Source organism: Lampetra fluviatilis, chromosome 38 (assembly GCF_964198595.1).
Source record: "Lampetra fluviatilis chromosome 38, kcLamFluv1.1, whole genome shotgun sequence".
In the NCBI taxonomy this organism is placed as follows: Eukaryota; Metazoa; Chordata; class Hyperoartia; order Petromyzontiformes; family Petromyzontidae; genus Lampetra; species Lampetra fluviatilis.
This window is the reverse complement of record NC_136312.1, coordinates 878,117-891,693: the sequence shown is the minus strand read 5'-3', so window position 1 is coordinate 891,693 and position 13,577 is coordinate 878,117. Positions and strand designations below refer to the sequence as shown.

Genomic DNA, 13,577 nt, shown 5'->3' with positions numbered 1-13,577 from the left:
GAACCAGTGGCATCTACATCTGCAGAACATGAAGAACCAGTGGCATCTACATCTGCAGAACATGAAGAACCAGTGGCATCTACATCTGCAGAACGTGAAGAACCAGTGGCATCTGCATCTGCAGAACGTGAAGAACCAGTAGCATCTACATATGCAGAACATGAATAACCAGTGGCATCTACTTATGCAGAACGTGAAGAACCAGTGGCATCTACATCTGCAGAACATGAAGAACCAGTGGCATCTACATCTACAGAACGTGAAGAACTAGTAGCATCTACATCTGCAGAACATGAAGAACCAATGGTATCTACATCTGCAGAACGTGAAAAACCAAAGGCATCTACATCTGCAGAACGTGCAGAACCAGTGGCATTTACATCTGCAGAACATGAAGAACCAGTGGCATTTACATCTGCAAAACATGAAGAACCAGTGTCATCTACATCTGCAGAAAGTGAAGAACCAGTGGCATCTGCAGAACGTGAAGAACAGTGGCATCTATATCTGCAGAACGTGAAGAACCAGTGGCATCTACATGTGCAGAACGTGAAGAACCAGTGGCATCCACATCTGCAGAACATGAAGAACCAGTGGCATCTACATCTGCAGAACGTGAAGAACCAGTGGCATCTACATCTACAGAACGTGAAGAACTAGTGGCATCTATATCTGCAGAACGTGAATAACCAGTGGCATCCACATCTGCAGAACATGAAGAACCAGTGGCATCTACACCTGCAGAACATGAAGAACCAGTGTCATCTACAGCTGCAGAACGTCAAGAACCAGTGGCATCTGCATCTGCAGAACGTGAAGAACCAGTAGCATCTACATATGCAGAACATGAAGAACCAGTGGCATCTACATCTGCAGAACATGAAGAACCAGTGGCATGTACATCTGCAGAACATGAAGAACCGGTGGCATCTACATCTGCAGAACATGAAGAACCAGTGGCATCTACATCTACAGAACGTGAAGAACTAGTAGCATCTACATCTGCAGAACATGAAGAACCAGTGGCATCTGCATCTGCAGAACGTGAAGAACAGTGGCATCTACATCTGCAGAACATGAAGAACCAGTGGCATGTACATCTGCAGAACATGAAGAACCAGTGTTATATACATCCGCAAAACGTGAAGAACCAATGGCATCTACATCTGTAGAACGTGAAGAACCAGTGGCATTTACATCTGCAGAACATTAAGAACGAGTGTCATCTACATCTGCAGAACGTGAAGAACCAGTGGCATCTACATCTACAGAACGTGAAGAACTAGTGGCATCTATATCTGCAGAACATGAAGAACCAGTGTCATCTACAGCTGCAGAACGTGAAGAACCAGTGGCATCTGCATCTGCAGAACGTGAAGAACCAGTAGCATCTACATATGCAGAACATGAATAACCAGTGGCATCTACTTATGCAGAACGTGAAGAACCAGTGGCATCTACATCTGCAGAACGTGAAGAACCAGTGGCAACTACATCTACAGACCGTAAAGAACTAGTGGAATCTACATCTGCAGAAAGTGAGTAACCAGTGGCATCTACATCTGCAGAACGTGAAGAACCAAAGGCATCTACATCTGCAGAACGTGCAGAACCAGTGGCATTTACATCTGCAGAACATGAAGAACCAGTGTCATCTACATCTGCAGAACGTGAAGAACCAGTGGCATCTGCATCTGCAGAACGTGAAGAACCAGTAGCATCTACATATGCAGAACATGAAAAACCAAAGGCATCTATATCTGCAGAACGTGCAGAACCAGTGGCATTTACATCTGCAGAACATGAAGAACCAGTGGCATTTACATCTGCAAAACATGAAGAACCAGTGTCATCTACATCTGCAGAAAGTGAAGAACCAGTGGCATCTGCAGAACGTGAAGAACAGTGGCATCTATATCTGCAGAACGCGAAGAACCAGTGGCATCTACATGTGCAGAACGTGAAGAACCAGTGGCATCCACATCTGCAGAACATGAAGAACCAGTGGCATCTACTTATGCAGAACGTGAAGAACCAGTGACATCTACATCTGCAGAACATGAAGAACCAGTGGCATGTACATCTGCAGAACATGAAGAACCAGTGGCATCTACATCTGCAGAACATGAAGAACCAGTGGCATCTACATCTACAGAACGTGAAGAACTAGTAGCATCTACATCTGCAGAACATGAAGAACCAGTGGCATCTGCATCTGCAGAACGTGAAGAACAGAGGCATCTACATCTGCAGAACATGAAGAACCAGTGGCATGTACATCTGCAGAACATGAAGAACCAGTGTTATATACATCCGCAAAACGTGAAGAACCAATGGCATCTACATCTGTAGAACGTGAAGAACCAGTGGCATTTACATCTGCAGAACATTAAGAACGAGTGTCATCTACATCTGCAGAACGTGAAGAACCAGTGGCATCTGCATCTGCAGAACGTGAAGAACAGTGGCGTCTACATCTGCAGAACATGAAGAACCAGTGGCATGTACATCTGCAGAACATGAAGAACCAGTGGCATCTATATATGCAGAACGTGAAAAACCAGTGGCATCTACATCTGCAGAACATGAAGAACCAATGGCATCTACATCTGCAGAACGTGAAAAACCAAAGGCATCTACATCTGCAGAACGTGCAGAACCAGTGGCATTTACATCTGCAGAACATGAAGAACCAGTGGCATTTACATCTGCAAAACATGAAGAACCAGTGTCATCTACATCTGCAGAAAGTGAAGAACCAGTGGCATCTGCAGAACGTGAAGAACAGTGGCATCTACATCTGCAGAACATGAAGAACCAGTGGCATGTACATCTGCAGAACATGAAGAACCAGTGGCATCTACATCTGCAGAACATGAAGAACCAGTGTCATCTACATCTGTAGAACATGAAGAACCAATGGCATGTACATCTGCAGAACATGAAGAACCAGTGGAATCTACATCTGCAGAACATGAAGAACCAGTGACATCTACATCTACAGAACGTGAAGAACTAGTAGCATCTACATCTGCAGAACATGAAGAACCAGTGGCATCTACATCTACATAACGTGAAGAACTAGTGGCATCTATATCTGCAGAACGTGAAGAACCAGTAGCATCTACATGTGCAGAACGTAAAGAACCAGTGGCATCTACATCTGCAGAACGTGAAGAACCAGTGGCATCTACATCTGCAGAACGTGAAGAACCAGTGGCATCTACATCTACAGAACGTGAAGAACTAGTGGCATCTATATCTGCAGAACGTGAATAACCAGTGGCATCTACATGTGCAGAACGTGAAGAACCAGTGGCATCTACATCTGCAGAACATGAAGAACCAGTGGCATCTACATCTGCAGAACGTGCAGAACCAGTGGCATTTACATCTGCAGAACATGAAGAACCAGTGTCATCTACAGCTGCAGAACGTGAAGAACCAGTGGCATCTGCATCTGCAGAACGTGAAGAACCAGTAGCATCTACATATGCAGAACATGAAGAACCAGTGGCATTTACTTATGCAGAACGTGAAGAACCAGTGGCATCTACATCTGCAGAACATGAAGAACCCGTGGCATGTACATCTGCAGAACATGAAGAACCAGTGGCATCTACATCTGCAGAACATGAAGAACCAGTGTCATCTACATGTGCAGAACGTGAAGAACCAGTGGCATCTACATCTGCAGAACGTGAAGAACCAGTAGCATCTACATATGAAGAACATGAATAACCAGTGGCATCTACTTATGCAGAACGTGAAGAACCAGTGGCATCTACATCTGCAGAACATGAAGAACCAGTGGCATGTGCATCTGCAGAACATGAAGAACCAGTGGCATCTACATCTACAGAACGTGAAGAACTAGTAGCATCTACATCTGCAGAACATGAAGAATCAATGGCATCTACATCTGCAGAACGTGAAAAACCAGTGTCATCTACATCTGCAGAAAGTGAAGAACCAGTGGCATCTGCAGAACGTGAAGAACAGTGGCATCTATATCTGCAGAACGTGAAGAACCAGTGGCATCTACATGTGCAGAACGTGAAGAACCAGTGGCATCTACATCTGCAGAACATGAAGAACCAGTGTCATCTACAGCTGCAGAACGTGAAGAACCAGTGGCATCTGCATCTGCAGAACATGAAGAACCAGTAGCATCTACATATGCAGAACATGAATAACCAGTGGCATCTACTTATGCAGAACGTGAAGAACCAGTGGCATCTACATCTGCAGAACATGAAGAACCAGTGGCATGTACATCTGCAGAACATGAAGAACCAGTGGCATCTACATCTGCAGAACATGAAGAACCAGTGGCATCTACATCTACAGAACGTGAAGAACTAGTAGCATCTACATCTGCAGAACATGAAGAACCAGTGGCATCTGCATCTGCAGAACGTGAAGAACAGTGGCATCTACATCTGCAGAACATGAAGAACCAGTGGCATGTACATCTGCAGAACATGAAGAACCAGTGGCATCTATAGCTGCAGAATATAAAGAACCAGTGGCATCTACATCTGTAGAACGTGAAGAACCAGTGTTATATACATCCGCAAAACGTGAAGAACCAATGGCATCTACATCTGTAGAACGTGAAGAACCAGTGGCATTTACATCTGCAGAACATTAAGAACGAGTGTCATCTACATCTGCAGAACGTGAAGAACCAGTGGCATCTGCATCTGCAGAACGTGAAGAACTGTGGCGTCCACATCTGCAGAACATGAAGAACCAGTGGCTTGTACATCTTCAGAACATGAAGAACCAGTGGCATCTATATATGCAGAACGTGAAAAACCAGTGGCATCTACATCTGCAGAACATGAAGAACCAATGGCATCTACATCTGCAGAACGTGAAAACCCAAAGGCATCTACATCAGCAGAACGTGCAGAACCAGTGGCATTTACATCTGCAGAACATGAAGAACCAGTGTCATCTACAGCTGCAGAACGTGAAGAACCAGTGGCATCTGCAGAACGTGAAGAACAGTGGCATCTACATCTGCAGAACATGAAGAACCAGTGGCATGTACATCTGCAGAACATGAAGAACCAGTGGCATCTACATATGCAGAACATGAAGAACCAGTGGCATCTACATCTGCACAACGTGAAAAACCAGTGGCATCTACATCTGCAGAACATGAAGAACCAGTGGCATCTACATCTACAGAACGTGAAGAACCAGTGGCATCTACATCTGCAGAACGTGCAGAACCAATAGCATTTACATCTGCAGAACACGAAGAACCAGTGTCATCTACATCTGCAGAACGTGAAGAACCAGTGGCATCTGCATCTGCAGAACGTGAAGAACCAGTAGCATCTACATATGCAGAACATGAAGAACCAGTGGCATCTACATCTGCAGAACATGAAGAACCAATGGCATGTACATCTGCAGAACATGAAGAACCAGCGGAATCTACATCTACAGAACGTGAAGAACTAGTAGCATCTACATCTGCAGAACATGAAGAACCAATGGCATGTACATCTGCAGAACATGAAGAACCAGTGGCATCTACATCTACAGAACGTGAAGAACTAGTAGCATCTACATCTGCAGAACATGAAGAACCAGTGGCATCTACATCTACAGAACGTGAAGAACTAGTAGCATCTACATCTGCAGAACATGAAGAACCAGTGGCATCTACATCTACATAACGTGAAGAACTAGTGGCATCTATATCTGCAGAACGTGAAGAACCAGTGGCATCTACATGTGCAGAACGTGAAGAACCAGTGGCATCTACATCTGCAGAACATGAAGAACCAGTGGCATCTACATCTGCAGAACGTGAAAAACAAGTGGCATCTACATCTACAGAACGTGAAGAACTAGTGGCATCTATATCTGCAGAACGTGAATAACCAGTGGCATCTACATGTGCAGAACGTGAAGAACCAGTGGCATCTACATCTGCAGAACATGAAGAACCAGTGGCATCTACATCTGCAGAACGTGCAGAACCAGTGGCATTTACATCTGCAGAACATGAAGAACCAGTGTCATCTACAGCTGCAGAACGTGAAGAACCAGTGGCATCTGCATCTGCAGAACGTGAAGAACCCGTGGCATGTACATCTGCAGAACATGAAGAACCAGTGGCATCTACATCTGCAGAACATGAAGAACCAGTGGCATCTACATCTACAGAACGTGAAGAACTAGTAGCATCTACATCTGCAGAACATGAAGAACCAGTGGCATCTGCATCTGCAGAACATGAAGAACCAGTGGCATGTACATCTGCAGAACATGAAGAACCAGTGGCATCTATATATGCAGAACATGAAGAACCAGTGGCATCTACATCTGCAGAACGTGAAAAACCAGTGGCATCTACATCTGCAGAACATGAAGAACCAATGGCATCTACATCTGCAGAAAGTGAAGAACCAGTGGCATCTGCAGAACGTGAAGAACAGTGGCATCTACATCTGCAGAACATGAAGAACTAGTGGCATGTACATCTGCAGAACATGAAGAACCAGTGGCATCTACATATGCAGAACATGAAGAACCAGTGGCATGTACATCTGCAGAACATGAAAACCCAGTGGAATCTACATCTGCAAAACGTGAAGAACCAAAGGCATCTACATCTGCAGAACGTGGAGAACCAGTAGCATCTACATCTGCAGAACATGAAGAACCAGTGGCATCTACATCTACATAACGTGAAGAACTAGTGGCATCTATATATGCAGAACGTGAAGAACCAGTGGCATCTACATGTGCAGAACGTGATAGAACCAGTGGCATCTACATCTGCAGAACATGAAGAACCAGTGGCATCTACATCTGCAGAACGTGAAGAACCAGTGGCATCTACATCTACAGAACGTGAAGAACTAGTGGCATCTACATCTGCAGAACGTGAATAACCAGTGGCATCTGCATCTGCAGAACGTGAAGAACCAGTAGCATCTACATATGCAGAACATGAAGAACCAGTGGCATCTGCATCTGCAGAACGTGAAGAACCAGTAGCATCTACATATGCAGAACATGAAGAACCAGTGGCATCTACATATGCAGAACGTGAAGAACCAGTGGCATCTACATCTGCAGAACATGAAGAACCAGTGGCATGTACATCTGCAGAACATGAAGAACCAGTGGCATCTACATCTACAGAACATGAAGAACCAGTGACATCTACATCTGCAGAACATGAAGAACCAGTGGCATCTACATGTAAAGAACGTGAAGAACTAGTGGCATCTATATCTGCAGAACGTGAAGAACCAGTGGCATCTACGTCTGCAGAAGATGAAGAACCAGTGGCATCTACATCTGCAGAACATGAAGAACCAGTGGCATCTACATCTGCAGAACGTGAAGAACCAGTGGCAACTACATCTACAGACCGTAAAGAACTAGTGGAATCTACATCTGCAGAAAGTGAGTAACCAGTGGCATCTACATCTGCAGAACGTGAAGAACCAAAGGCATCTACATCTGCAGAACGTGCAGAACCAGTGGCATTTACATCTGCAGAACATGAAGAACCAGTGTCATCTACATCTGCAGAACGTGAAGAACCAGTGGCATCTGCATCTGCAGAACGTGAAGAACCAGTAGCATCTACATATGCAGAACATGAAGAACCAGTGGCATCTACATATGCAGAACGTGAAGAACCAGTGGCATCTACATCTGCAAAACATGAAGAACCAGTGGCATGTACATCTGCAGAACATGAAGAACCAGTGGCATCTACATCTGCAGAACATGGAGAACCAGTGGCATCTACATCTACAGAACGTGAAGAACTAGTAGCATCTACATCTGCAGAACATGAAGAACCAGTGGCATCTACATCTACATAACGTGAAGAACTAGTGGCATCTATATCTGCAGAACGTGAAGAACCAGTGGCATCTACATCTGCAGAACGTGAAGAACCAGTGGCATCTACGTCTGCAGAACATGAAGAACCAGTGGCATCTACATCTGCAGAACGTGAAGAACCAGTGGCATCTACATCTACAGACCGTAAAAAACTAGTGGCATCTACATCTGCAGAACGTGAATAACCAGTGGCATGTACATCTGCAGAACATGAAGAACCAGTGGCATGTACATCTGCAGAACATGGAGAACCAGTGGCATCTACATCTGCAGAACATGAAGAACCAGTGGCATCTACATCTACATAACGTGAAGAACTGGTAGCATCTACATCTGCAGAACATGAAGAACCAGTGGCATCTACATCTACATAACGTGAAGAACTAGTGGCATCTATATCTGCAGAACGTGAAGAACCAGTGGCATCTACGTCTGCAGAACATGAAGAACCAGTGGCATCTACATCTGCAGAACGTGAAGAACCAGTGGCATCTACATCTACAGACCGTAAAGAACTAGTGGCATCTACATCTGCAGAATGTGAATAACCAGTGGCATCTAGATCTGCAGAACGTGAAGAACCAAAGGCATCTACATCTGCAGAACATGAAGAACCAGTGGCATCTACATCTACAGAACGTTAAGAACTAGTAGCATCTACATCTGCAGAACATGAAGAACCAGTGGCATCTACATCTACATAACGTGAAGAACTAGTGGCATCTATATCTGCAGAACGTGAAGAACCAGTGGCATCTACATCTGCAGAACGTGAAGAACCAGTGGCATCTACGTCTGCAGAACATGAAGAACCAGTGGCATCTACGTCTGCAGAACATGAAGAACCAGTGGCATCTACATCTGCAGAACGTGAAGAACCAGTGGCATCTACATCTACAGTCCGTAAAGAACTAGTGGCATCTACATCTGCAGAACGTGAATAACCAGTGGCATCTAGATCTGCAGAACGTGAAGAACCAAAGGCATCTACATCTGCAGAACGTGCAGAACCAGTGGCATTTACATATGCAGAACATGAAGAACCAGTGTCATCTACATCTGCAGAACGTGAAGAACCAGTGGCATCTGCATCTGCAGAACGTGAAGAACCAGTAGCATCTACATATGCAGAACATGAAGAACCAGTGGCATCTACATATGCAGAACGTGAAGAACCAGTGGCATCTACATCTGTAGAACATGAAGAACCAGTGGCATGTACATCTGCAGAACATGAAGAACCAGTGGCATCTACATCTGCAGAACATGAAGAACCAGTGGCATCTACATCTGCAGAACATGAAGAATCAGTGGCATCTACATCTACAGAACGTGAAAAACTAGTAGCATCTACATCTGTAGAACATTAAGAACCAGTGGCATCTACATAACGTGAAGAACTAGTGGCATCTATATCTGCAGAACGTGAAGAACCAGTGGCATCTACATCTGCAGAACGTGAAGAACCAGTGGCATCTACGTCTGCAGAACATGAAGAACCAGTGTCATCTACATCTGCAGAACATGAAGAACCAGTGGCATCCACATCTATAGAACGTGAAGAACCAGTGGCATCTACATCTGCGGAACGTGAGGAACAGTGGCATCTACATTTGCAGAACGTGAATAACCAGTGGCATCTACATCTGCAGAGCGTGAAGAACCAGTGCCATCTACATCTACAGACCGTAAAGAACTAGTGGCATCTACATCTGCAGAACGTGAATAACCAGTGGCATCTACATCTGCAGAGCGTGAAGAACCAGTGCCATCTACATCTACAGACCGTAAAGAACTAGTGGCATCTACATATGCAGAACGTGAAGAACCAGTGGCATCTACATCTGTAGAACATGAATAACCAGTGGCATCTAGATCTGCAGAACGTGAAGAACCAAAGGCATCTACATCTGCAGAACATGAAGAACCAGTGGCATCTACATCTACAGAACGTTAAGAACTAGTAGCATCTACATCTGCAGAACATGAAGAACCAGTGGCATCTACATCTACATAACGTGAAGAACTAGTGGCATCTATATCTGCAGAACGTGAAGAACCAGTGGCATCTACATCTGCAGAACGTGAAGAACCAGTGGCATCTACGTCTGCAGAACATGAAGAACCAGTGGCATCTACGTCTGCAGAACATGAAGAACCAGTGGCATCTACATCTGCAGAACGTGAAGAACCAGTGGCATCTACATCTACAGACCGTAAAGAACTAGTGGCATCTACATCTGCAGAACGTGAATAACCAGTGGCATCTAGATCTGCAGAACGTGAAGAACCAAAGGCATCTACATCTGCAGAACGTGCAGAACCAGTGGCATTTACATATGCAGAACATGAAGAACCAGTGTCATCTACATCTGCAGAACGTGAAGAACCAGTGGCATCTGCATCTGCAGAACGTGAAGAACCAGTAGCATCTACATATGCAGAACATGAAGAACCAGTGGCATCTACATATGCAGAACGTGAAGAACCAGTGGCATCTACATCTGTAGAACATGAAGAACCAGTGGCATGTACATCTGCAGAACATGAAGAACCAGTGGCATCTACATCTGCAGAACATGAAGAACCAGTGGCATCTACATCTGCAGAACATGAAGAATCAGTGGCATCTACATCTACAGAACGTGAAAAACTAGTAGCATCTACATCTGTAGAACATTAAGAACCAGTGGCATCTACATAACGTGAAGAACTAGTGGCATCTATATCTGCAGAACGTGAAGAACCAGTGGCATCTACATCTGCAGAACGTGAAGAACCAGTGGCATCTACGTCTGCAGAACATGAAGAACCAGTGTCATCTACATCTGCAGAACATGAAGAACCAGTGGCATCCACATCTATAGAACGTGAAGAACCAGTGGCATCTACATCTGCGGAACGTGAGGAACAGTGGCATCTACATTTGCAGAACGTGAATAACCAGTGGCATCTACATCTGCAGAGCGTGAAGAACCAGTGCCATCTACATCTACAAAACACGAAGAACCAGTGGCATCTACATCTGCAGAACGTGTAGAACCAGCGCGCTAACCGCTATCTCACCACTCCCCCCTTACTCCCTCAATACCAACAGGCGACATTCGCCACTAAGTGATGGTGATGTCATCAATGTGCCTATGCCAGGCTAGGTGCACTTCGAAACCATGTGAAGTGTTGAAGCCTCGCTGCTGGCAGGTCATGCAACAGACCCAGGCGGTGCCATGGGTTGTGACTGAAATGACGCCTGGCGGGTGTGATACCTAATGTACCCCCCCCCCCCGTGTCTCACCCCCCCCCCCCCCCCGTGGCTCACACTCCCCCCACACACAGAGCCACCATGAATCCCGGCCACCACCACCGCACGCCACGTCTGCTGCCGCTGCTCCTCCTGCTGCTTGTGGTGCTCCTCCCGTCTCTGCTGTGCGGGGCTCAGCGGACCCCTCGCCCGCGGACCGGTCCCGCCAAGAAAGCCCAACAGCAGCAGCAGAAACAACAGCAGCAGAAGCAGCAGCAGAAGCAGCAGCAAGAACAGCAGCAGAAGCAGCAGCAGCAAGCAGAGGAGGAGGAGGAGGACGTGGGAGCGGGCCCTCTGCTCTACTTCGGGCCGCAGTTCTACTCGGACTGCCCCCGCGAGTGTTTCTGCTCGCCAGACTTCTCGACGGCACTGAACTGCGAGAGCCGGAGGCTGAGCGCCGTGCCCGGCCTCCCGAACCGCACGCAGCACCTCTACCTGCAGCACAACCGCATCTCGGCGGTACCCCTGGAGCCTTTCCAGAACGCCAGCGAACTGCGGTGGCTCAACCTGAACCGCAACAAGATCGCCAACAACAAGGTGGCCAAGAACGTCTTCTCCAAGATGAAGAACCTGCTGCACCTCTACATGGAACACAACGACCTGAAGGAGCTGCCCTTCCCGCTCCCCAGCAGCCTGCAGCAGCTAAAGCTGGCGCACAACCGCATCGCGCGGCTGCCCGGTGCCGCCTTCAACAAGCTCCCGAACCTCCTCCTCCTCGACCTGAGCTCCAACCAGATCGAGGACGGCGCCCTCTCGGGCGAGATCTTCCGCGGCCTGAAGGGTCTCATCCAGCTGAACCTCTACAAGAACAAGATCACCAAGATGCCACCGCAGCTGCCCCGGGGACTCTACCAGCTCTTCCTGGAAAGGAACTCCATCGCCGAGATCCCCGAGAGCTACTTCGACAAACTCGATCACATCTTCTCCATCCGCCTCACCTTTAACAAGCTCACCGACTCGGGCCTGCCTAGGAGCATCTTCAACATCTCCACGCTGCTCGAGCTCTCGCTGGGACACAACGGGCTGACGCGCGTGCCCCTCTTCACCCCGCGCCTCGAGCACCTCCACCTCGACCACAACCACATCAAAGGTGCGCTGGGCAGGTGGTGGATGACAGAGATGGAAGGTGGTGGTTGTAGATTAGGGATGTGCAGGCGAAGGCGGTGAATGAGCAGGTGGCGATAGTATTGGAATTGATGGTTGATAAAACATTTTAAGGGTTGGTGGTTAAGATAGTGGTGGTGGTGGATGAGTAGATGTGGGGAGACAGCGCAGTGGTTAGCGCACTGCACTTTGAACCCGGCGACCTGAGTTCGATTCCCGCTCACGACTAACATCGGTGATGAATATCTGCATCGGTCCTGGGCCTCCCCTAGGTTGACTCAGCCTCAAACGAGTACCTGGTACGGTAAACATCGCCACTGAGGAGACAAAGGCGGCCGTGCGTAGTGATGGTCACCCACCCCCTCGTGTGCCGTGCCGGCCTCTATAGGTGTTCACAAACAGCACTTGCCCCAACAATCTGTTAAGGCTATACGGGGGGATCTTTGTATTTGCAGGCAGTGATGGTGGTGGTAATGGTGCAGGTGGTGAATTTGGGATGTAGAGAGGAAGGTGGTGACTGAGGAGGTGGGGATGGTATTGAAATATGGTAATGGGGATGGAGGAGCAGATGGTGGTGGTAGTGGTGCAGCATTAACAGATGGTGGAATTGGTGGATGCCCATGTGGTGATGGTCATGATGGAGGTGTTGGTGGAAGATATGGTGTTAACGTTGGATGCGATGTGAATGATGGTGTGGTGTAACCCATGCTGTGGTGTGACTTATCCCGCGGTGTGGTGTAACCCGTGCTGCGGTGCGGCGTGACCTGTGCTATACACTGTGGACCTGTGAGGAGCGATGGCGCGGTGGTCACCGGGTTCGATTACCCGCCCACGGCTAACATCCATCTGTGACGATAAATCCCGAATCGTCAAAACTTGCCCCTTCCATGAGTAGTGCTTGATGCGGTGGGTAAACATCAGCACTGGGGCGGGGGAGACAAAGGCGACCGGTCGTGGTGGCGGCCCCGGCCTCGATCGGTGCTGCTCGACAGAGCCGTCCCTAGAGCAAGCGGCGAATCAGGGCGATCGCCCCGGGCATTACGTGGGGGGGGAGGGGCTCGCGCTTCGACGTCACGGCGTCAAGAGCAAAAACGTCTGGCTTAGTTTGAAGCCGTTTGGTGGCTGTGGCACGCGATGTTCCTGCAGCCCTGCCCATGGGGCGGCCCCTGTCACCCACAGCCCCTGTCACCCACAGCCCCTCCCCCCTGCGTCCTATTGGGAGGCTACCGGTTGCGGTCGGGTTGACTTTTGTGTTCCGTGTTTGTGGTTTATTTTAGCACGTAGG

At 47.6% G+C, this 13,577-nt stretch overlaps 1 protein-coding gene across 1 annotated transcript in view; it reads left to right on the top strand.

The window, feature by feature from the left end:
- The window catches only part of LOC144945542 (keratocan-like), a 33,056-nt gene that overhangs the window by 15,166 nt on the left and 4,313 nt on the right, over positions 1-13,577 (top strand). The window contains exon 2 of the mRNA XM_078873999.1: positions 11,224-12,278. Coding sequence (XP_078730125.1) covers positions 11,231-12,278 — 1,048 coding nt within the window. The 5' untranslated portion in view covers positions 11,224-11,230. The remainder of the gene's footprint in view (positions 1-11,223; positions 12,279-13,577) is intronic.